Raw genomic sequence first — 26,038 nt, 5'->3', positions numbered from 1 at the left:
ATTTTGCTAGGGCTGGAGGTCTGAAGGATGTAATCTAGGGGAACATCCTTAATTACACACAGTAAATACACACATGGATTAGACCTTCTGAGCATTATGCTCTGTTTAAGCAATGATGAACATAAGTTTTTAATTGCTGAATATTTTTTCAGTTTGTAGTACAAATAGTCTATTTAGTAGACTGCACATACCTTATTTGTGGCAGCGTATTTAAGAGTTTTTAAAATATTTCTGTATTTATCCAGGAAAAAACTGAATGTAAATTTTGGTTGGGCAGTATTTAATGAGTTTTTTACTGCCTCTAAAGAAAAAAATTATTTTAATAAAAAATTCAACCTGAAACTTTAAAACTAATCCTGATTTTAGTTCCTCTGTGATAGTCTAAATTCTGTACTCAATTTATCCCTATTCAGAAAAAAAACACTACATTTAAGAATTAACAACAATATAGTCCAGACTAAAAATCCACCACAATCAAATTGACGACTATGTGCAGTACCATGCTCCCTCCCTCCTATGACGATTTCATTCATATTACTACCACTACTACTTTACTGTACATTTGACTTATTTTTAAGGTTGACCAACTTAAATGACTTCATATTGTTGGCATGTTTAATTGACAGTAGTGCATCGCGTTGAATATAATCATCATATGTTGAAATTTGTTCTTGCCATCCCTGGGCATTATTAAATAGGAATTACACTGCATATTTCAAATGTACTTAATAATCAGTTAAATCAAGGACAGTACCATTGTACATTGTACATGTACATTACGTGAGTAAATGCTCTTACATTCAACTGCTGCATCTTTGTAGGTAAACCTCATTTGGCACTAACATCACTGACAAATCAGTGACAAACAGCAAAAAAAGCATCTCCACACTACTGAGCCCAAACGTTTTTTAACATGTACGTATATTTACAGCAGTTTTGTGTGTGTGTGTGTGTGTGTGTGTGTGTGTGTGTTGGTGTTGCCAATGGTTGCTGCAGGCCAGTCATCTCTCTAATGAACTGCATACACTTGCCTGCAGGAACACTGTCCATGCAAAAGATACACATACACTTCATGAAGCAGACTCAATCTGCTAATTGTCCCTTGGGAATGATTCCCCTTTTCATTGTGTCAGTTGGGAGTCAAGGAGAAGATAGAATGTCGTCCACTTATTCTGACCTGAGCACAAAAAAATGATCATGCTCTTTTGTTAGTGTCATGAAATTGGCCTCCTTCTCATTTGCTACATCGTGTCATTGTGTGCGAATTCCAATTATAGTGCATAGCAATGAACATAGCTACGCTGGGAAACACTAAAAGAAAGCTTGCTTGCAATAATACACTGACTTAGAAAAAAGTTATGCATTCTCTATGTGCATTCATAGCTGGCCAAACATATTCCATCCATCCATCTTCATCCGCTTTATCCGAAGCCGGGTCGCGGGGGCAGCAGCCTAAGCAGAAAGGCCCAGACCTCCCTCTCCCCAGCCACCTCCTCCAGCTTATCCGGGGGAACACCAAGGCGTTCCCAGGCCAGCCGAGAGATATAATCTCTCCAGCGTGTCCTGGGTCTGCCCCGGGGCCTCCTCCTTATGATTATTAAAAAAACATTATAAATTTGAACCCTTTTGTAACACAAAAGGTCATAGTCCATCCAACGGGGTTTGTTTTTTGTTTTGGAAAATTTGAAGCGAGAAGGCCCCATGGCAGACCTAGGACACGCTGTAGAGATTACATCTCTTGGCTGGCCTGGGGAGGTGTTTCCCAGGTTAGGATGAGGGAGGTCTGGTTTCTCTGCTTGGGCTGTTTCCCTGCTACTCGGCCCCAGATAAGTGATAAGAAAATGGATGAATGTGAAGGTTCTCATTCATCCAGGTCATGGCAATCTACGCAGCTTAGAAAGAAATGGGTTCAGAGTGGAAGCAAGTTCTCTAAGTGATGTCTGTTTTTAGAGTTAACTAAGCATGCACTGCTTGCCCTGTTGGTCCTGATAGAACGCTACTGGTTAGAAGATATTACAGTGGGGCAAAAAAGTATTTAGTCAGCCACCGATTGTGCAAGTTCCCCCACCTAAAATGATGACAGAGGTCAGTAATTTGCACCAGAGGTACACTTCAACTGTGAGAGACAGAATGTGAAAAAAAAATCCATGAATTCACATGGTAGGATTTGTAAAGAATTTATTCGTAAATCAGGGTGGAAAATAAGTATTTGGTCAATAACAAAAATACAACTCAATACTTTGTAACATAACCTTTGTTGGCAATAACAGAGGTCAAACGTTTACTATAGGTCTTTACCAGGTTTGCACACACAGTAGCTGGTATTTTGGCCCATTCCTCCATGCAGATCTTCTCGAGAGCAGTGATGTTTTGGGGCTGTCGCCGAGCAACACGGACTTTCAACTCCCGCCACAGATTTTCTATGGGGTTGAGGTCTGGAGACTGGCTAGGCCACTGCAGGACTTTCAAATGCTTCTTACGGAGCCACTCCTTTGTTGCCCGGGCGGTGTGTTTTGGATCATTGTCATGTTGGAAGACCCAGCCTCGTTTCATCTTCAAAGTTCTCACTGATGGAAGGAGGTTTTGGCTCAAAATCTCACGATACACGGCCCCATTCATTCTGTCCTTAACACGGATCAGTCGTCCTGTCCCCTTGGCAGAAAAACAGCCCCATAGCATGATGTTTCCACCCCCATGCTTCACAGTAGGTATGGTGTTCTTGGGATGCAACTCAGTATTCTTCTTCCTCCAAACACGACGAGTTGAGTTTATACCAAAAAGTTCTACTTTGGTTTCATCTGACCACATGACATTCTCCCAATCCTCTGCTGTATCATCCATGTGCTCTCTGGCAAACTTCAGACGGGCCTGGACATGCACTGGCTTCAGCAGCGGAACACGTCTGGCACTGCGGGATTTGATTCCCTGCCGTTGTAGTGTGTTACTGATGGTGACCTTTGTTACTTTGGTCCCAGCTCTCTGCAGGTCATTCACCAGGTCCCCCCGTGTGGTTCTGGGATCTTTGCTCACCGTTCTCATGATCATTTTGACCCCACGGGATGAGATCTTGCGTGGAGCCCCAGATCGAGGGAGATTATCAGTGGTCTTGTATGTCTTCCATTTTCTGATGATTGCTCCCACAGTTGATTTTTTCACACCAAGCTGCTTGCCTATTGTAGATTCACTCTTCCCAGTCTGGTGCAGGTCTACAATACTTTTCCTGGTGTCCTTCGAAAGCTCTTTGGTCTTGGCCATGGCGGAGTTTGGAGTCTGACTGTTTGAGGCTGTGGACAGGTGTCTTTTATACAGATGATGAGTTCAAACAGGTGCCATTCATACAGGTAACGAGTGGGGGACAGAAAAGCTTCTTACAGAAGACGTTACAGGTCTGTGAGGGCCAGAGATTTTCCATGTTTGAGGTGACCAAATACTTATTTTCCACCCTGATTTACGAATAAATTCTTTACAAATCCTACCATGTGGATTCATGGATTTTTTTTCACATTCTGTCTCTCACAGTTGAAGTGTACCTCTGGTGCAAATTACTGACCTCTGTCATCATTTTAAGTGGGGGAACTTGCACAATCGGTGGCTGACTAAATACTTTTTTGCCCCACTGTATATACTAGGTTTCATTGACTAAATTGGACTTCCATAAAAAAGGTCCCCTTCTGAGTTCCTCAGAAAGATTAAACATGGTTTGATGATGGTCCAAAAAGAAAGGGTGGTTCACTGTTGTGTACAGAAGATGGTTGTTGTGGGTGTCAAGGGCAAAATGCTGTTAAGACAATGTGGCCTGATGCCTTGTAATATACCATGCCAGAAGGCCTGCTTCCCACACAGCATAACAAACGCACGTTAGAAAAGTATATGATTATAGTGACATGTTTTTGCAGAAGGTCATCTGTTCTTTTGCCCCACAGCGGTGCACTTATGGAGCAGTAAAAAACTACATTAGTCAGGTGCCAAAGTCAGGCTGCCATTCAAGAAGTTAATGAGGTCTAAAGTCGTCGTAGCTAGACCATGGCAAGCCCTGCGAACACACTCCTGGACACAACACATCCAAATGGACAGCAGCCGCTCAAGTGGCTAATTGGGAGAGGGGCAATCAGGGAACACAACAAACATTGCACCTACTGTGTATCATCGACCTTGACTCCAATGCCAATGCACACAAACACAAACACACATTCTCAGAGGGGGAGAGAAAAAAGAAAGAGAGAGAGGGAGAGAAAAAGCATGCACACTGCATGGAGCCGTGAGGCATCACATTAGCACACACTGGCCTCCATTTTATCTCCTGTGGTCTTTGTCAGTGTTGCCTTTTTACCAGTTGGGAGCCAGCAGAGTGGGGGAAATGTGGCTTGGATTCCAATGTCTTGTTTAGAAAGATTGAAAATGCTGTGTCATTCCCATTATTGAAGTGCACAAACAACAACCTCCTTTGTCACTATTCATTATCAGGGATTATGATTGCTTTCTGTGCCCTTTGCATCTATCCTGCGAACAAAGAAAAACAGTAATACAATAGTGACAATGGGAGCTTTTACAATCCCTTTGAGGAAGTCTGCAGTGATTAAACCACAGGTACACACTCATCAGCCACTTTGTAGTTACATCTGTTCAAGTGCTCATTAACACAACTATCTAATCAGCTAATCACATGAAAGCAACTCATTGCATTTAGGCATGCAGACCTGCTAGAGAGACCTGATGAAAACACCTGCTGAGTATCAGAATGGAGAAGAAAGGAGATTTAAATTTAAAGAAGGGAGATTTATGGTTTATTTCAAAGAGCTGCTAAAAGCGTTCAGAGTCTGCTGACAACAAGGAAGGTTGTTTCAAAGTTTAGGAGCCACAATCTAAAACGTAATACAAAGGTAGGGACACAGCGGTGTAAAACACACCACCACTGGATTCTAAAGCAGTGGAGATGTGTTCTCAGAAGTGACGAATCATGCCTCACCATCTGGCAACCCGAAGGATGAGTCTGGAGTTGGTAGCTGAAGCTGAGCAGAACAGTACTGTCTGACTGCAAGCTGACAAAGTTACAGTTTGGTGGAGGCTGGATTATAGTGTGGGATCGTAGGGGAGGGCTTCTTGGCCAATATCATTGTCTGATCTCACAAATGCAGTTCTGTAAGAATGGTCAAATATTCCCATAAACATACTCCAAAGCCTTCCGGAAAGCCTTCCCAGAAGAGTTTAAGCTGTTATAGCTACAGAGAGTGGGCACATTAAATCCTATGGATTAAGACTGGGCTGACAGTATCAACTTCATATGCATGTGAAGACAGATAGCGTGTAGAATAAGAAAGAAGAACTGGACCAATGACTAAGCTCTGAGGCATCTCACATATTTGAAGTTATGACAGCGACATCTAGGTAATATTACATTCTGAGGTGTCTGTCAGATATGCATGATGGGATCGGTTGCAGAAATATTAATCCAGTTCTGTAATCTTTCAAGATGAATGGCGTGATCACCAGTAACGAGAATAAATCGAGCAGAATTAAAATATTCACCTTTCTCTAAGTGTGTAAAAATATAATATTAAAATATTAATATGGAAAAATGATATAGTTTTTGCAGACCGGATTGGAACAAATATAGTGCCCTCAACCAGTCCAAGTAGCTGATAGGCAGCAGCTTTCTTGAGGATTTTAGAAATAGATGGAAGTTTCGAAATGGGTCTGTAATTGTCCAAACCAGTGGGGATTTTTTAAGCAGATGAAATGCTGGCTGTATTAATATTTATTAAAACAGTACAAGCCTAATTAGCACCATGGATCACTACTCTATAGAGATCGGGCTCTTTTAAAAGATTTGGCTCTTTTGTCTAGGCCAGTGTTTCCCAACCTTTTGGAGCCACGGCACATATTTCACATTAGAAAAATCACACGGCACACCACCAAACAAAAATGTCACATATCGATCATTTTCCCCCGCACACCAGGCATAGCGGAATTGGCTCAGTTTGTCCCTAGTTTCGCTTTCTTCTGACCACTACTCATGCTAGGGCCTTCATCTGGGTCGGGGTTTTCTCCAGGGACCAGGTCAGATGGATTAGTTTTTCTTTTCAAATACTTAATGAAGCGCTTAATAGCAATAGATGTCTCACTCACAGCATGACTATTATGTAATTTCTTCTTCGTCTTCTTCTGTTTTACTTGCAGTTGGCAACCCATTTAACTAGCGCAGGTAGTTGTACTGCCCTCTAGTGGAAGAGAATGTAATTGTTCTGCCTGTTACTCACGCCAATCGCTTAGAGTACTAATGAGGTGAAACCAGATAATCTTCCACGGCACACATGATCATTTCTCACGGCACACCTATGTGCTGCAGCACAGTAGTTGGGAAACACTGGTCTAGGCATCCTTAGAAGAGCTGGCTGTTCTGTTTTAGTCTAACCATTCAATTATGAATGGTTTGTGTGTTTAGATGATTTTTTTAATTCAGTGTTTTCATAAAGCCTTATTTTTATGCATTTACTGCTACTGGGGAGAACATACATTGGCTTTAAGGCCTGGACAACATTTTGCAAACTTGGCATTCTACAATAAATGCTCTCTGAAAAAAATTAGTAGTATTTGTCCCATTCCTCATTTTACAAATTCTGCACTTAGCTTTGAAGTCTCCAATATCACTGACATGCAGCCAGATGGAGCTCCTTTTCTGTTTTTGCATGTTCACTTTTTCCCAATGCACTGGCACCTGGCCTGTACAACTGCACTTGCTGTCTTCGGAACATCCTATGCACATAGTCCTGCTTTAGTTTGTGTCAGCCCCAAGCCCACATTTTTTTTCCTGTGAAGAAACTGACAGATGTTAAGATTCCTTATATTGTTTCTGTGGGAAACGTAGTTGGAGTAACCTATTGTGATGTAAAGTAGTTGGGTGTGCTTGGAAAAAGAGATGCTTAAACTTGATAATACTGGGACTTTAACGACACCTTAATTTTGTATAAAATTGTGCTGATTGCATCTTATAATCATCTTGTTACAGTGTTTTATACATACAGTTTTTTATTAACACTCAAAGAGACTGATAATCAGAATACTTTATTAATCCCTAAGGAAACTACGTGGGTTACAGTTTCTCAAAGACCGTAACATTAACAGACTAAACTAATTAAATAATACAATATGTTACACAGTTTACAAATTAAAGAAATAGCACTAATATATACAAATCACTCAATTATAAATATCAAGAATGATAGATAATAATGGAGAGACGTGCAGGAACTCTTTAAGATATTTGGGAAGAATAATGTCGTTGGGGCAGTAAGAACTATGCATGAGAAACTATATTCATAAACTCAGTCAACAGAACAAAAAGAAAGCCCTAACAATAACAGACATGGCTGAAACATCATGGCATCTTTTATTCAGTTTAGTTCCATTTTACTTATATATTTATTTATACAGCGCCAAATCACAAAAACAGTTTGCTTTATACTTTGCAAGGTAACGTAAATACACCAAATAATACAAAGAAACCCTCAACAATCAGGTTTAGGGAGGGGCAGCCATCCACCCACGGCCAGTTGGGGCTGAGGGGAAGAAGAAAGACATGTTGTAGAGGAGAGAGAGTAATATTAATGGTAGCACTTTCTATTACAGCTCGGTTATGAAGTGGTAATAGTAGGGTAACAAGGTAGAAACAAGAAAGTAATGTGCTTAATTAAGAAATTATTACACAGAAGGTACCACAGGTAATTAAGTGGTAATAAGTAGGAAACAGAGATGCAAAATGCAAAACTTCCCATCTCTATTTAATAACATATTAATAACCTTTTAAATACAAACTTAGAAACTGTCGCGGGTGTTTTTCAATTCAATTCAATTCAATTTTATTTATATATTTATTTATATAGCGCCAAATCACTACAAAAGTCGCCTCAAGGCGCTTCATAGATACAGAGAAAAACCCAACAATCATATGACCCCCTATGAGCAAGCACTTTGGTGACAGTGGGAAGGAAAAACTCCCTTTTAACAGGAAGAAACCTCCGGCAGAACCAGGCTCAGGGAGGGGCGGGGCCATCTGCTGCGACCGGTTGGGGAGAGAGGATGAAGACATGCTGTGGAAGAGAGACAGAGGTTAATAACAAGTATGATTCAGTGCAGAGAGGTCTATTAACACATAGTGAGTGAGAAAGGTGACTGGAAAGGAAAAACTCAATGCATCATGGGAATCCCCGGCAGCCTACGTCTATTGCAGCATAACTAAGGGAGGATTCAGGGTCACCTGGTCCAGCCCTAACTATATGCTTTAGCAAAAAGGAAAGTTTGAAGCCTAATCTTAAAAGTAGAGATAGTGTCTGTCTCCCGGTTTTGTGTTCTAAGCAGGAATTTAATACCATGGTACTGATAACTGAGTCTGGAATGAACAATAAACACAAAATGCTAATAATTAAGGTTTAAAGAATAATACTTATGAACACCTTAGATTTGCATAGGCCTTCATCACTGGTTGACCTCAAACCATCCAAAAATCCAGTCTCTCCTGCAGGAAGATATTCAAAAAATTTGAAATATATTTGTGTTAAAGCAAGCATGATATCACTGGCAGGTCACTGAGCAACAATTTCACAGATGCAAACTGTCCTATTTAAAAAATAATAATACAATAAAAAATAAAATGAACATTGCAATTTGTGCATTAATTATTATTACATTCTTGTTTCTCCCTTGTTAACCTATTATAACCACTTTATTACCAAGCTGTGGTTACACATTATTGCCACCAGTTTTTGGGCCCTTATTACACTGAAATTGATATAATTGGATAATATCACTCAACTGCAACCAGTATTGCTGGCACAATATTACTCGGATATTAAGTGTGATTACTTTGGTAAGTAGTAGTAATTTAGAAATTATTACACCTTATTCTTGTTTCTGTCTTGTTACCCTTCCTGACCTGTAATAGAAAGTGTGACCATAATAACTAATAATTAAATGCAGATCGGTGGTAAGCGTAAGTGAAAAAAATGTGAGTGAAGAAGAAACACTCAGTGCATCATGGGAAACATCTAGTGGCCTGGGCCTATTGCAGCATAACTAAGTAATGAAAATTTTAAGGTTAATCTTAAGAATAAAATTTGTAATTATTTTTAAATTTTTAAATATAAAAATAGTATGTGTCTCCCAAATCCAAACTGGGTGTCAGAAGAGAGGCTTGAAAGCTAAAGACATTGCCTTCAATTCGACTTGTAAATATTGTAGGAACCACAAGTAAAGCAGTCTGAAAGCGAAGTGCTTATTGGGGTGATACAGTACTATGAGGTCATTAAGAGGACACAGGGCCTGGTTATTCTAGACCTCATATGTGAGGAGTAGGATTTTCCTTTAGATCTGGGATATAACATGGAGCCAATAAGCCAATATAGGAGAAATCTGCTCTCTCTTTCTAGTCTACTCTTTCTAGTCCCTCTAAGTTACTGAAGCACAAATTAATGGTAGGACTTCTTTGAGCAGTCTTGTAGGAATGAGGTCTAAAAGACACGTATCTGCTTTAAATGTGCATTTGAGAGTTATACCACGTAGTAAAGTATCTCTGATCTGAAGCTAAAGGATAAAAGTGCAGGAATTATATCCTAAAATTTAACTAAAGTACTTTCACAAAGACATATACTGCAAAGAAATGTATTCCCCACTGCTTTATAATCCATTATTGTAATTTTCAATGTTATTAAGAATTATCAGACAAAAGTAGGTTTTCAGGAAACGCTGTTAAGTTTCTATGCCATATGTCAGAACAAGATCCAGAATTTGATTAAAGTGGTGGGTGGGTTCTTTTACATTTTGAGCGAAGTGTCAACATGAGTCAGCAGTAGTAGACATGGAGGTTTATTTTTACATTGTATGTCTTATAGCTTTTCTGCACTCGCTTTTTTCAGCCATGTTGTTTCTCCATCAAACTACAGGGTGGGCCATTTATATGGATACACCGTAATAAAATGGGAATGGTTGGTGATATTAAAGTCCTGTTTGTTGCACATTAGTATATGTGAGGGGCAAACTCCTCAAGATGGGCGTTGACTATGGTGGCCATTTAGAAGTCGGCCATCTTGGATACAACTTTTGTTTTTTCAATAGGAAGACGGCCATGTGACACATCAAACTTATTGGTAATGTCACAAGAAAAACAATGGTGTGCTTGGTTTCAACGTAACTTTATTCTTTAATGAGTTATTTACAAGTTTCTGACCACTTATAAAATGTGTTCAATGTGCTGCCCATTGTGTTGGATTGTCAATGCAGCCCTCTTCTCCCACTCTTCACACACTGATAGCAACACCGCAGGAGAAATGCCAGCACAGGCCGTAGTTTCAGGTGCTGCACATCTCGTATCTTCACACCATAGACAATCAGATGACCCCAAAGATAAAAGTCTAAGGGGGTCAGATCGGGAGACCTTGGGGTCCATTCAACTGGCCCACGACGACCAATCCACTTTCCAGGAAACTGTTCGTCTAGGAATGCTCGGACCTGGCACCCATAATGTGGTGGTGCACCATCTTGCTGGAAAAACTCAGGGAACGTGCCAGCTTCAGTGCATAAAGAGGGAAACACATCATCATGTAGCAATTTCAAATATCCAGTGGCCTTGAGGTTTCCATTGATGAAGAATGGACCCACTATCATTGTACCCCATATACCACACCAAACCATCACTTTTGTTGTTCCAACAGTCTTGGAGGGATCCATCCAATGTGGGTTAGTGTCAGACCAGTAGCGGTGGTTTTGTTTGTTAACTTCACCATTCACATAAAAGTTTGCCTCATCACTAAACAAAATCTTCTGTGTGAATTGAGGGTCCTGTTCCAGTTTTTGTTTTGCCCATTCTGCAAATTCTGTGGGCCGATCTGGGTCATCCTCGTTGAGATGCTGCAGTAGCTGGAGTTTGTAAGGGTGCCATTTGTGAGTAGCTAATATCCGCCGAAGCGATGTTTGACTAATGCCACTCTCTTTCGTTACTGAGAGTAACGAAATTTCTATTCTCTGTATGTCCTGTACATGTGGCAGAATTGACAAATAAAGTTGACTTTGACTTTGACTCCAGTGACATGCGGCGAGTGCTACGCTGTGGGCTCTTGCTGAATGAAGCTAGGACAGCCACTGATGTTTCTTCATTAGTGACAGTTTTCTTGCGTCCACATTTTGGCAAATCCAACACTGAACCAGTTTCACGAAACTTAGCAAGCAGTTTGCTAACTGTAGCATGGGAGATGGGTGGTCTCGTAGGGTGTCTTGCATTGAAATCTGCTGCAATGACCCGGTTACTGTGTTCACCAGATATCAACACAATTTCGATCCGCTCCTCACGTGTTAACCTCTTCGACATGTCAATGGCTGTGAACAAAGAGAAACTTGTAAATAACTCATGAAAGAATAAAGTTACGTTGAAACCAAGCACACCATTGTTTTTCTTGTGACATTACCAATAAGTTTGATGTGTCACATGGCCGTCTTCCTATTGAAAAAACAAAAGTTGTATCCAAGATGGCCGACTTCTAAATGGCCACCATGGTCACCACCCATCTTGAGGAGTTTGCCCCCTCACATATACTAATGTGCCACAAACAGGACTTTAACCCTCTGGGGTCAAAATCACATGACCAATTTAAGACGACACAGCTACAAGATGCAGCACGTCAGAGTCTCCATTTCAACTTGGGTCGAAAGTACGGACTTCAAACTATATAGCAGTTTTTGAATTGTGTCGATGGGCCATGTAAAACCAGAGTTATGATAAAAAATACACGCGATGTTTTTTTCTGAACAAAACAGTGGCGTTTACAGCAGGAAGAACGGTTAAAAACGGCGTTTTCTACAGACAGCGCTAGCAAAAACGCTCCCTTTGCGAGCGAAAAAAGAGAAAAAAAAAACACCCCTTCCCTATTGGTGTTAGAGTTTACCATGTCAGCCAATCAAAAAAATGATAAGGCAACATGTGGCACTTGGTTGTTAAGGGAGAAGGGGAAGTTTTTAGGAGTGACACCCGTGACGGAAAGCGGGCGAGCGAAAGACAGAGAGAGAGCGAGTTTTCATATGTGAGACATTAGTGACGTTTAGCATGTTTGGAGGCTGTAGTTAGTGTGTTGTGTAGTTATTGTCTTGTATTGTGTGTCAGTTAGACTGCTGAATTTCATATTTGCTCTCAAAAAGCCGTCAAAGGCAGATTCCAGTGTAAACGCCGTTCCCGCATGGAAAACTGGACTGATGCACCTCCTGCTGTCAGACCTGCAGGGTTTAGGCCTGTGGTATGCTCCTCTGTCTTATACTGAACACAAACTACATTTTTTGGACTGGCACAAATAATTTGTGTGCCTTCTTATTTGATGCAGAACACCTGATTGTTCTGTAAATAGATTTAAATGGTTATATAAAAAACGCCTGAGGCCTTGGCTGCATTTTTAGGTAAATAGTACCATATAACTTTGTTGTTTGCAAAACTTGTGCATAATTTTTAGAAATGTACAATTTCTATTTGCATTTCAAGTTATGAAAATGATTCGTTAAACATGTTTATGGGTTTTACAGTAAAGAATATAACTTTTGTTCTACTTGGATTTTGAATTTTTTGTCTGAATTTAGATCAACTGTGCTAATATAGTATACCAAAATGAGAAAATAACTCAAATTTCAGATATTTGAGGTTGTGCTGAAAATAATGATACCAAACAAGGCAAGACAAACATATTTTAAAGGTGAAATATAGAGATAAAATCAAAAGTAGTCAAAAACGGCCAATTATACCCTGGACCCCAGAGGGTTAATATCACCAACCATTCCCATTTTATTACGGTGTATCCATATAAATGGCCCACCCTGTAGAAATCCCATAAACCGGTCAGGTTCTATGCTATTTTGTCACCTCCTTGTCTATTTCTTTCCCTTTTTCTCTCTCTTTCAGATAACTTGTGCAATGGGAAGTTCCACAAACACTTGCAAGACCTATATGCCCCCCTGGTAGTCCGATATGTTGACCTGATGGAGTCTTCCATTGCTCAGTCTATTCACAGAGGCTTTGAAAGAGAATCATGGGAACCGGTTAAGTAAGAACATCTTTATTTAATTTACCTTTGCTAATTTTTTCTTTTTCTTGAGGATCAAACCATATTGATTGGCACACATCCATTAGCCTTGCTTTGTAGTCCTTGTCAGCAACTTTTGTAGCATAAGAACATGCTTATTTTTTAATACATAAAATTCATCCATCCATCCATTCGCTTCCGCTTATCCTTTTCAGGGTCGCGGGGGGCGCTGGAGCCTATCCCAGCTGTCATGGGGCGAGAGGCGGGGTACACCCTGGACAGGTCGCCAGTCTGTCGCAGGGCCAACACACAGGGACAGACAACCATTCGCACTCACATTCATTCACACATTCACACCTAGTGGCAATTTGGATTATCCAATTAACCTATCCCCACAAGTTTTAACTATGCGTCTATTGAATTTTAGTCTTGTAGACTCCACATAGCTCATTTAGGCTCAGCCCATGGATTAAGGGCTGGGGTAGGGGCTCAACATGGGCCCTACCCTGGGCCTTGCTTCAGGGTGAGGCCCCAGTATGTGTACTTCAGGCAAGGTTTCCTGATTCCTTGTTCTCATCATCAGAGGGTTTTTTTCTTTAATCACGATCTTCAGACCTTGGTAATATTAAGTGGAATATATAGATAGTACCCTTTAAATGTCACACTGGAGCAGTAGTTCCCCTTTTCAATGAAGGGGTTAGGAAGCTGTGCTGTAACATTGGGGGACCACAATTGTTAGGAAATTACATGCCTTCTCATGAATGCAATGCAAAGCTTGTTCTGTATTTCTGGCAAACGGTCAGGCATGTTCATGTCAGGTATTGCACTCAGTCTGCAAAATCTACAGATTATGATACTAAGTGTACTGAGGTATTAGTAGACAGGTGGCACGAGACCCACAGGCTCAAGCAACATAACACCTACAGCTCAGGCTCAGGTGGTGTGGTACTCACAAGCTCAGGGTCCAGCAACTGGGGCTGCATCACACGGCATGTAGTCTCCTCAGGCTGGGGCTGCTCAACAAGGGTTCCACTGGTTCTGAAGCCTTCTAAGCTCTGGGAAAACACAATGAGCAAAGCAGAAGAGAGACGCTTTATATGCCACTATCTAGGGGCAAGAAAGTACAATAATAAAGGTTAAGAGTGGGTTAAGGGTTAAGGTCTTGCTCTTCCATTCTCCAAAACCAGAATCACATTCACAGTTGAAGGTAAAGTTGACGCGCTGAGGCTAGACTAGCTCAACCAATCAGGGGAGAGACTTGCAGAAACACTTTTCGGCCAGGGCCGTAACAGAGGAATATCACATGTGGAGGCTATGGCTGCACAAGGAACAAGCCACACTGGAATGGTAAATGGATTGTGTTAAGAAATAAATATATATTCTTAATGCTTATTTACTGACTATATTGTTTTATGTATTTTAATAATAGAGGCCTTTATAAACAAGGCCCAGAGTTGACAAAGAACTAGGTCAGAGGGTGACAAGTTGCCCTGGCAACAGACTTTAGAAAGGAGAAGTAAAGAAAGGGGGAAGTTTAGTGCAGAGCTGCACAGGAAGTAAGACACAAAGAAAGAGGAACTGGTACCATACAAAGAGTTGTTTTGATCGAAACTTAGCGTGTGACGTAGCCGAACTATACATATACACATTCACCTTGTGATTTTTTCAGAGCTGTGGATGCGTGCTCGTGCTGCAGTTCTCCATTTCCGTAAATGTAAAATAAAGATCATTTTTTGAGTTTTGACCACACTGGGTCCAGTTTTTCTTTTCCGCCAAAAGAATTTAAAGAACTAAATTTAATAATTGGTGCCGTGACCCGGATTCTTTTGCGGCTGAGAGGACAGATTGGCTTAAGGTGGGATCTGATATGAGGCGAACAGGAGACCGGTCTAAAAGATTTAAAGGTAAGCACAAGCCTGTTCAAGGAAAACGCAAATTTGTGCACATTGGATGAATTCTAAATTAAATCTGTTCGCCGAATGGAAGATCCTTAAATTGGCTCAGGAGTGGTGAAATTAAAGTAAATTATAAAATCTGTTAAGTAGATTTCAGGTGAAGACCCTTATGAAGAGAACATCGAGGGAACAGTTTTACCCTGCCCGGGATAGGGTTACCGAAGCCCCGCCCTGGAGCCAGGCCCGGGGAGGGTGCCCGAGGGCGAGCGTCTGGTGGCCGGGCCTTAGTCCATGGGGCCCGGCCGGGCACAGCCCGAAGAGGAGACATGGGCCCATCCTCCCGCAGGCCCACCACCCGCAGGAGGCGCCATAGGGGTCGGGTGCATTGTGTGCCGGGTGGCGGCCAGGAGCGGAGGCCCTGGCGGACTGATCCCCGGCTGCCAAGACTGGCAATAGGGACATGGAATGTCACCTCTCTGGTGGGGAAGGAGCCTGAGTAAGTGCGTGAGGTTGAGAGGTACCGGCTAGATATAGTCGGGCTCACCTCTACGCATGGCTTGAGCTCTGGAACCAGTCTCCTGGAGAGGGGCTGGACTCTGTCTCAGTCTGGAGTTGCCCCTGGTGAGAGGCGGCGGGCTGGGGTGGGTATTCTAATATCCCCTCGACTTGCTGCCGGTACGTTGGGGTTTTTCCCGATGGATGAGAGGGTTTGTTCCCTGCGCCTTAGGGTCGGGGAACGGGTCCTGATTGTCATCTGCACTTATGCGCCGAGTGGCAGTTCAGAGTACCCAGCCTTCTTAGAGTCCCTGGGGGGGCGGGGGGTGCTGGAAGGTGCTCCACCTGGAGACTCTGTTGTCCTGCTGGGAGACTTCAATGCTCACGTGGGTAACGACAGCGAGACCTGGAGGGGCGTGATTGGGAGGTACGGCCTCCCTGATCGGAACCCGAGCAGTGTTTTGTTATTGGACTTCTGTGCAAATCACAGTTTGGCCATAACAAACACCTTGTTTGAACATAGGTCGTGTTAACCTAGGTCGATGATCGATTTTGTAATCGTATCACCAGACCTGCGACCATATGTTCTGGCCACTCGGGTAAAGAGAGGGGCTGAGCTGTCAACTGATCACCACCTGGTGGTGAGTTGGATCAGGTGGCGGGGGAGGACGCTGGACAGACCCGGTGCACCTAAACGTGTAGTGAGGGTGTGCTGGGAACGTCTAGCAGAGGCCCCCGTCCGTGAGATCTTCAACGCACACCTCCGGCAGAGCTTCAACAGCATTCCAAGGGAGACTGGGGACATTGAGTCCAAATGGACCATGTTCAGCGTCTCCATTGCCGAAGCTGCTGCATTGTGCTGCGGCCGCAAGGTGGTTGGTGCCTGCCGTGGTGGTAATCCCCGAACCAAATGGTGGACACCAGAGGTGAAGGGAGCCACCAGGCTGAAGAAGGAGTCCTATCGGGCTTGGTTAGCCTGTGGGACTCCGGAGGCAGCCGACAGGTATCGACAGGCCAAGCGGAATGCGGCTCGGGCAGTGGCTGAAGCAAAAACTCGGGTGTGGGAGGAGTTCGGGGATGCCATGGAAAAAGACTTTCAGACTGCCTCGAAGAGATTCTGGCAAACCGTCAGGCGTCTCAGGAGGGGAAAGCGGTGCTCTACCTGCACTGCGTATAGTGCTGGCGGCGCGCTGTTGACGTCGACTGAGAAAATTGTCAGGCGGTGGAAGGAATACTTCGAGGACCTCCTTAATCCCACTGACATGTCTTCCGAGGAGGAAGCAGAGTCTGGGAATAAGGGGAGTGACCCGCCAATTTCCGGGGACGAGGTCACTGAGGCAGTCAAACAACTCCTTGGTGGCAGGGCCCCTGGTGTTGATGAGGTCCGCCCCGAGTTCCTGAAGGCTCTGGACGTTGTAGGGCTGTCCTGGTTGACACGCCTCTACAATGTTGCATGGAGATCAGGGGCAGTACCCCTGGACTGGCAGGTGGTGGTCCCCATCTTTAAGAAGGGAGACCAGAGGGTGTGTTCCAACTACAGGGGGATCACACTCCTCAACCTCCCTGGGAAAGTCTATGCCGGGGTGCTGGAAAGGAGAGTTCGTCCGCTAGTCGAACCTCGGATACAGCAGGAACAATGCGGTTTTCGTCCTGGTCGCGGAACACTGGACCAGCTCTTTATCCTCTCGAGGATACTTGAGGGTGCATGGGAGTTTGCCCAACCAGTCTACATGTGTTTTGTGGACTTGGAGAAGGCATTCGACCGTGTCCCTCGGGGTGTCCTGTGGGAGGTGTTGCGGGAGTATAGGGTGTCTGGCCCATTGCTACGGGCCATTCGATCCCTATACAACCGTTGCAAGAGCTTGGTTCGCATTGCCGGTAATAAGTCGAACTCGTTCCCGGTGGGTGATGGGCTCCGCCAGGGCTGCCCTTTGTCACCGGTTCTGTTCATAATTTTTATGGACAGGATTTCTAGGCGCAGCCAAGTGGCGGAGGGCTTTCACTTTGGTGGCCTCAGAATCTCATCTCTGCTTTTTGTGGATGATGTGGTTCTGTTGGCTTCATCGGGTGGGGGCCTCCAGCTCGCACTGGAACGGTTCGCAGCCGAGTGTGAAGCAGCGGGAATGAGGATCAGCACCTCCAAATCTGAGGCCGTGGTTCTCAGCCGGAAAAGGGTGGAGTGCCCACTCCGGGTCGGGGATGAGTTCCTGCCCCAAGTGGAGGAGTTCAAGTATCTCGGGGTCTTGCTCGCGAGTGATGGGAGAAGGGAGCCGGAGATCGACAGATGGATTGGGGCTGCAGCTGCAGTAATGCGGACGCTGCACCGGTCCGTCGTGGTGAAGAGGGAGCTGAGTGTAAAAGCGAAGCTCTCAATTTACAGGTCGATCTACGTCCCTACCCTCACCTATGGCCACGAGCTGTGGGTAGTGACCGAAAGAACGAGATCGCGGATACAAGCGGTGGGGGTGGCATCATGGGTATTGGCAAAAAAAAGTTGCTCATACTCATGCTGCCCCGACATCATGCCAGCGCATTTTGGGGATGGCATAGGCACCGATCGGTGTTCTTATGGCCATTTGCTGGGAGTAAGGGCGCCCTCCGTTTGCCTGCTGCTTGTGGCACAGGAAGGAGATGGCGGGGCGGAGGGGGATTCTCTGGCTGGCTGGAGCACCATCTAATAACCAACTCGCAAAATAAAACAAAATAAAAACAAACCAACAAACACCAGACATTATGATACAGACTTATAATTTGCACCAATGTTTTTTTTTAAATTCTATACGTGAAAAGTGAGTGTGGGAGCCATCGGTGCGCCTGCTCGCTGCTGAAGTCAAAGTAAACTTTATTGTCATTTCCACTATATACAGTACAGTGTATAGAGAGATGAGACAACGAGGATCCAGTTACAGCAGTGCAAGTAAACAAACAATAAATATAAGAAGAGTAAGAAAATAAATATACACTTTAGGACTCGGGTAAAGGGACCAATAACAATTTAAAGTTTATAATTTACAGTTTGATGATTTAAAGTCTCACACACAACCTGTCGAAAGGAGAGGGGGGGCTGCTTCCAAATAGAGCACATTTCATTCATAATGTTGTAAATCCAAGGACATTATGTGTTCATGATTGGAATCCTGGATTGTGCAAAATCCCAGAAATAAACCCTAGACAAAGCAAATCTGTGAACTAACGTGTAGGTCTATTAGGTTATGTTGTGGTGATCCTCGGGTTGGGGGATGGGTTTTCATACTGGAGTGCAAAATTAAAACCAATGGAAGAAGAACGAGAAAAGTTCAAAGCCATCAGGTGCTCAGATTAGAAAAAAGAGAAAAGAAGAGGAGGAGAAACGAGCAAAAGATAAGCAGATGTGTGATTGGATAATGGCAGGTCATGTATCCTGAAACAAACACAATCAGAATGCTTGATTAATCCTTAAGGAAATTATGTGGGTTACAGTTTCTCCAAGAATGGTAAAAATAGTAACAATAACAAACTAAACTCCAAACCAGGGGTCGGCAACCTTTCTGATGATGAGTGCCATCTAAAATTTCCTCAGAGGTCAGTGTGCCATATGATTGCCTTAGCAATAAATTTAATAACGCTCTATATTAACAGTTACACACTATATAGAACAATTTTTTAGAATTATATTTGTTCGCAGATGTTGGCAGCTATCAGCGAATAGTTATCAGCTGTTTGGAAACAAAAAAGACTTTTTATCCATAACAGCAAATGAACTGAACAACAGAAAATGCAAATGCTATTTATGGTCTCCTCACAACAATGATAAGAAAAATAAACTGGGCCAATATGGCATGTTTGTTAATACAGGGATACACATGTTAATGTGATCTCTGGTCTCCCACTCAGAGACTCAGGTCTCCCAGTGTCCAGCATTCAGAGGCTACCTGAGGACTCATGTGAGAGAAAATCTGCTCTCACAGACATGTAGAGCCAAACACTGTCAATAAGGCCTCTGCAATGTTCTGAAGACAGTTAAACTTGTCAGGTAGTGATGTCCAGCAGGTGAAAATGCAGCTCCATGAACACGCACAGCTGTGGATTCCAGCTGCGTTCGTAGTTCTGCAAACTTTGACCCCACAGAGTCGAGCTTTTCAGTTCAATCAGCTGCATTTCGATGTCCTCTGTGTCCAGCCAGTTAATGTGAGACAAATCCAGCTGACAAACCTTTCTGGTTTGATCAGAAAAGAAAACATTGGTCCAAACACCTGAAAGTCCCAAAAACACATTATGAATTCTGTCTCGAGTCTACGGATGTATCCGTGGTGCTGATGCTGCGCTGAGCCGACAGCTCCTGAAGCATTTGAAGTGTTGGAATGTGGAAATTTCAACATCGCTTGAAAAGACTGCCAGCTAGCAACGTCAAAAACATTCCAGAGTAGAAAAGAGCGTGTGTAAAAAGGGTGTAACTATTGCAGTTTTTACAGTGTATTACACGGAGGAGCTGTACAGTGAGATGGCCACAGGGAGGAATGATTTCCTGTGTCGTTCAGTGGTGCTTTTTGGTAATCTCAGTTTAGCCAGTATGTCATGGAGTGGGTGTGAGGTATTATCCATGATTGTCCTCATCTTGGACAACATCTGCTTCTCAGACACCACCCTAACGGAGTCCAGCTCCATCCCCAACACATTACTGGCCACGTGGATCAGTTTATTTAGTCTGTTGGCATCTGTGACCCTCAACCTGATGCCCCAGCATGCAATAGCAGAGAGGATAGCACTGACCACAACAGAGACACAACAACATAACATTAGTTAGTAGGGATAGTGAAAATTTCTGTTTATGTTTATTAGTCACTTGGCTATGATAGTAAACAGTAGACACTGATGTAGCTTACTGAATCTTTTGGACTGTGTTCAGCACAATATTAATTAGTCATTGTCAATTGTTGATTAGGCCTGTTCTCATTGTATAACAAATTATAATGGTTGTTTGTTAGCTGTTTGCATTCCATGTGCACATGTACTCTCTCTCTCTCTCTCTCTCTCTCTATATATATATATATATATATATATATAGAGAGAGAGAGAGAGAGAGAGATACAGTGGCTTGCAAAAGTATTCGGCCCCCTTGTTTGCCCAGGGCACCATACAGGCTAGGACCGCCATTGCGTGTATGGATATTAGAAACAACACTAGATGGTCAAAGTGCCAGCTACTGGTTGAGAGAGAGAAGTATATCAAGACATTAGGAATAGCCTGAGCTGTTCTTAATGTCTCACACTGCTGAAATGCTTGGCACTGCACAAAGTTAATTTTGCATGCATAACTTTCATCGCATAACATTTCTTTCATAGAATAAAATACTATGTTGCATCAGAAAAATTGCACTTAGTAATATTGCACTTAAGGGAGACTAGACAAAGGCTACCATGGTATATTGGATATGTGTGTGTCTGTTTGCACGTGTGTCTGCAGAGACCATGTTGTAGACTCTGACAGCAGTATGAAGGAAAGACCTGCGAAATCTCTCCGTCCCACACCGTGGGTGCCGCAGCCACTGAAGGAGCTACTCAGTGCTGTCACAGTCTCCTGCATGGGGTGGGAGATATTGTCCAACAGGGATGACAGCATAGCCACCATTTTCCTGTCACTCACCACCTCCACTGGGTCCAGAGGGCAGAACAGAGCTGGCCCTTCTGATCAGCCTGTTCAGTCTCTTCCTGTCCCCAGCAGAGATGCTGCCGCCCCAGCGGCCTCAGCCATCTTTTAAGGTGTGGTCTACACCTTAAAAGATGGCTGAGGCCACCACAGAGTCATAGAAGGTCTTCAGGAGTGGGCCCTTCACGCCAAAAGACCTGAGTCTCTGCAGCAGGTACAGCCTGCTCTGCCCTTTCCAGTAGAGGGCGTCTGAGTTATGAGTCAGTCCAGTTTATTGTTCAGATGAACACCAAGGTACCTGTAGCTGTCCACAGTCTCAATGTCCATACCTTGGATGTTCAGTGGTTCAGTGGAGGATGTTTGTGCCTGTGGAAGTCTACCACCATCTCCTTGGTTGTTCAAGTGTTGATTCTTAGGTAGTTCTGCTGGCACCAGTCCACAAAGTCTTGGGTCAGTCCTCTGTACTCCTTGTCGTCCCCTATCAGTGATGAGGCCGACTATTGCAGAGTCATCAGAGAACTTCTGCAGGAAGCACTGGGTGGAGTTGTGGGAGAAGTCTGCAGTGTAGATGGTGAAGAGGAACGGAGCCAGAACTGTTCCCTGTAGGGCCCCCGTACTGCAGACGACCCTGTCCGACACACAGCCCTGAGGTCTCGCATACTGTGGTCGGTAGGTGAGGTAGTCCAGTATCCATGTTGTGAGGTGATGGTCCACTCCTGAGTTCTCCAGCTCAGGAGTACAGAATATACCAAAGTGATCCACTGTCCCCACCACTGTGGATGCATATGCATCAACCCCTTCAGCCAACCCATTGCAAGGAGATGATGGCGCTACAGATTGAGGAGCCAAGCAGTACTTAGGAGTACTGAAGAGTTTCAGTCAGGTTTCAGAGCTCATCACAGTACCGAAATGGCCTCTGACAGTGGACTCACATGCTTTGTTAAATAGAAAAGTTTTTTAAGCCTAATCTTAAAAGCAGAGAGGATGTCTGTCTTCCCAATCCAAACTGGAAGCTGTTTCCACAAAAGAGGGGCCTGGAAGCTGAAGGCTTTGCCTCCCATTTTACTTTTAAATATGCTAGGAACCAAAAGTGAGCCTGCATTCTGCGAGTGAAATGCTCTACTAGGGTGATCAGTATCACACAGAAAAAGATAATGAGTTCACTGTACTGAAATGGCCTCCACAGTCACCAGATTTCAGTCCAAATGAGCGTGTTTGGAATGTGGTAGAACAGGACATGTGCCTCATGGCTGTGCGGCGACAAATCTGTGACGTGCGACGTGATCAGTGTTGGTCAAGTTACTTGAAAAAAGTAATCAGTAACTAATTACTGATTACTTCCCCCAAAAAGTAATCCTGTTACTTTACTGATTACTTATTTTCAAAAGTAATTAATTACTTAGTTACTTTTTAAAAACACGATTTACAACCTGAATAGGTGATAAAGCGATAGATCTTTCAGCCCAATTCTACTTTTTCTACATAATCCATCATACAGAATGTAATCAAATGGAAAAGTCTCTTTTTAAAACTTGTTTTATTAGTTTTAATCTTTTAACTTTATGCATCAAGCAAAGATTTAATTATATGCACCATTCTCTGACTGGAAGAAATTTGTTTAATATTTAAACCTATTTTCTGCACATTCCAGCACATAAAATAAAATATTTTTTGTGTTTACACTCAGTCTTTCAAATAGATGCAAGTAAAACACAGCAGAAAATAAATAAAAGTCAAAGACTCAGCGGTCCTGTTGCTCTATTTTCACCTGTAAAGCAGGACTGCGGTAGGCGGAGGTTTACCCTGGTGCAGGTGTGCCGCGGTCAGTTGAAGAATCCGCGAGTTTCTCTGTGAATTTCCCATTAAGTTGTTGCGCACTCGGTGCTTGTTTAGGGGTTTTTTTTCGCTGTAAAAAGAAGTTTTCTTCCCACACACAGCGGACACTAATGTTTTTGTCACTTTTTATGGAATCAAACTCAAAGTAAGGTCAGTACTTCCACGCTTTAAACGCTGCACGCTCATACTCTCTCCTGCACTTGATATATTAAACATTGTTGATCTGCACACAGCTGTTGTCACCAACAGCGCACTCGCTTACATGAGACATTCTCGCAAAACAATCACAGTTTTAGTAATGCAGCAACACAGCGTTCCTACGGGAAAGTAACGGTAATCTAATTACTGTTTTTGCAATAGTAATCCCTTACTTTACTCGTTACTTGAAAAAAGTGATCAGATTATCGCCCATCTCTGGACATGATCATATCAATATATAACAAACTATGCTGTAAACAATTAATGTTGTTCTGAAAAGCATGAGGGGGTCAATTCTGTAGCAAGTTGTGTCTATGAAAGTGTCCAGTGCCAATATATGTAGGAATTAGCAGCAGCTTCCAAGGCTTGATCAACCTCCATTGCTACAGAACAATTTAAATTGTTAACCTATTTTGTGTTTACTGAAAAAGGCTTTTTTGTATTATTCTGAAATGTACGTTCAGTTTTGAGTAACCTTACCTTTTTTTTTTTTTTTTTACCTCTGGCACTTCACCACTTACCTTTGTACGATTTCAAGCTGTTCATTGGACTTGAACGACTTGAATTGCAATAAATAACTGGAAAAATTGGGGTGTTGTAAAACTTTTGAGCAGTTGTTTACATGTGGTAAGAGTGAAAAACAAAACATGGTGGTCAGGAAAGTAGTCATTATTCCATTTCACAGATAGTTGCAAAATGAAAGCAGTCTCTCCCTGTGCTTTCCTCATCATTACATCTGTGTGCTGCCTTGTGGGAAGCAATGTCCATCAACAAAGCACATAACTGTGTAGTGGTTTTCTTTTTGATGCTAGTATTTTCTTGTCTGCATGTAGTAATGAATGTAGTAAGCTGGCAGAATTTTTTGGCCTCAGGAGTGGTTAGGACAGCATAACTAAAGTGCAACTTTAATGTATTTTCACCACCCATTCAGGTTTTCTATTAATATGCCATGTTAGTGCTACCATTAAAAGACCTAGATGTAACAATATACTATTCACACATCATCAATAGCACTTTGAAAAATTAAGCTATAAGTTGTCTGCACTGACAACGGATTTCAAACGTGTGAAACCTACTTCATATGGCGCAGAATCCTGCAGAGTGTGACGCTGTCACTGCAGCACATCCATCTTTATTCCCACATCTGGGATCTTGTGGATACACATTCAAAAATACCAGCCCTATAAAAAAGTGCTGAGAGTTGCATCTCAATCTTCACTTCATAGTTAGCAAGTCTTTCACTCCCACTCCCACCCCACCCCCCAAAAACCCCCACATGTTTAGAATTGCATAAAAATAGTTTGTTGCTGATGCTTGGGTTTTATATAGTCCCAGAGCCATGTTCATGTAAATGTCATGGCATAGTGTGACTACCCTATCTCCCTTAGTGATCAGTCTTCAGTCAGAGTTCAGTCATTCAAGCAGAGCTGCTACTCCTCAATATCAAAAGGAGAAAGTTGAAGTGATACGGGCACATTCAATTTAATAAGCTAGGGGAGGTGGCTGTGGAGAAGAGGGTCAGGGTCTCTCTGCTTAGCTTGCTGTTCCCACCCAGCCTCAGATAAGCTGAAGAAAATGGATGGATGGATTTATACTATTTTCCCTGTTCTACATTAGGTATACCACAGATGCAAGGTCTATTCAGTGTGGAAAAATATGTTCTAAGAATAGCTGCTGTGTACACTTCAGCATTTAGGATTTACAAGATGAGGTTTTCTGCTAAAGGCTGAAACACCAGCATCTTAACATTTACTGTTACATCTGCTTGCCTGGATCTAGATCTTTGAATCTGTCTACTCTAGTTAGTTTACTATTTGGCCTGATATGAAACAGTGGATTCTCAGTCAAAAAAAAAGTCCAATAAGTGCCAGAAAAGGAATAGTCAAACAGCTAAACCGAGACTGCATGCAGTCCTCCCAAAGACTAACAGTAAATTGGCCAAATATCGGCATACATCATCTGCTGATGGTTAAGAAGTTGTTGTAGACAGAAAATGGAATGAGAGTGGTGTTCACCGCACACAACAAGACGTGCCAAAGAAAAAACCCAAATAATCATAATTTAGCACAGATTACAAAATAAATGCTGGACTACACCACATATACTTAGAATTAAATACAAATAACTTAGCTTGTGTAAGTACTGGTTATGTAATAATAATAAATTGCATTTATATGGCGCTTTTTGGGGTCCTCAAAATGCTTTACAATTCCACTATTCATTCACTCTCACATTCACACACTGGTGGAGGCAGCTACAGTTGTAGCCACAGCTGCCCTGGGGCAGACTGACAGAAGCTCTGCCATATCACACCATCGGCCCCTCTGGCTAACACCAGCAGGCGGCAGGTGAAGTGTCTTGCCCAAGAACACAACGACCGGGGCTCGAACTGGCAACCTTCCGGTTACAAGACAAACTGCCAACTCTTTGAGCCACGATCGCCCTTGGGTTTTCTCATTTGGAATAGAATAGAATAGCCCATTATTGTGCTCTACACCGACTGTGCAGGAGTAAAATGTAAATAGTAAGACAGCAGGGATAAATAACAAACATAAGAAATATATACAATCAACAGAAAGGCACATATTGGAGAATCACACTAATCATGTACAAGTGTCAAAAACTCACAAAAGCTTGTGTATCAAATATGATGTACTTGGCTTTACCAAGTTAATAATGTGGTCAGTGATAAGTGGGAGTGCTGCTCATCCTGGTCCAAGCAGTCCTTGCTTTCCCCTAAAAAAGGCCCTTTTGTCATCAGAAAATTGAGGATTTCATTAGTTCTGGAAAACCTGGTTTTAAATCACTTCAAAGTCATAATTAATGTCCTTTACTATGTTCTTGAAATTAGCCCAAAAATGCTTTGAGTTTGAACCCCAAATTTACGCAGTTATGACCACAGACATACAAGGCATGATAAGTCTTTTGTCTTATTACTAT

The 26,038-nt window shown here is 42.8% G+C and overlaps 1 protein-coding gene across 14 annotated transcripts in view; it reads left to right on the top strand.

The window, feature by feature from the left end:
* LOC120731893 (calcium-dependent secretion activator 1) overlaps window positions 1–26,038 on the top strand; it is a 324,336-nt gene that overhangs the window by 193,061 nt on the left and 105,237 nt on the right. For all 14 annotated transcript variants that reach the window (XM_040029354.1, XM_040029310.1, XM_040029241.1 and 11 more), the window contains one exon: window positions 12,929–13,070. In XM_040029354.1, the coding sequence (XP_039885288.1) occupies window positions 12,929–13,070 (142 nt within the window). The remainder of the gene's footprint in view (window positions 1–12,928; window positions 13,071–26,038) is intronic.

The sequence above is a fragment of the Simochromis diagramma genome, unplaced genomic scaffold (genome assembly GCF_900408965.1).
Source record: "Simochromis diagramma unplaced genomic scaffold, fSimDia1.1 OVJJ01000352.1, whole genome shotgun sequence".
Classification (NCBI taxonomy): domain Eukaryota; kingdom Metazoa; phylum Chordata; class Actinopteri; order Cichliformes; family Cichlidae; genus Simochromis; species Simochromis diagramma.
Note: the sequence above shows the minus strand (reverse complement) of the source record. Positions and strands in the feature narration are given on the sequence as shown.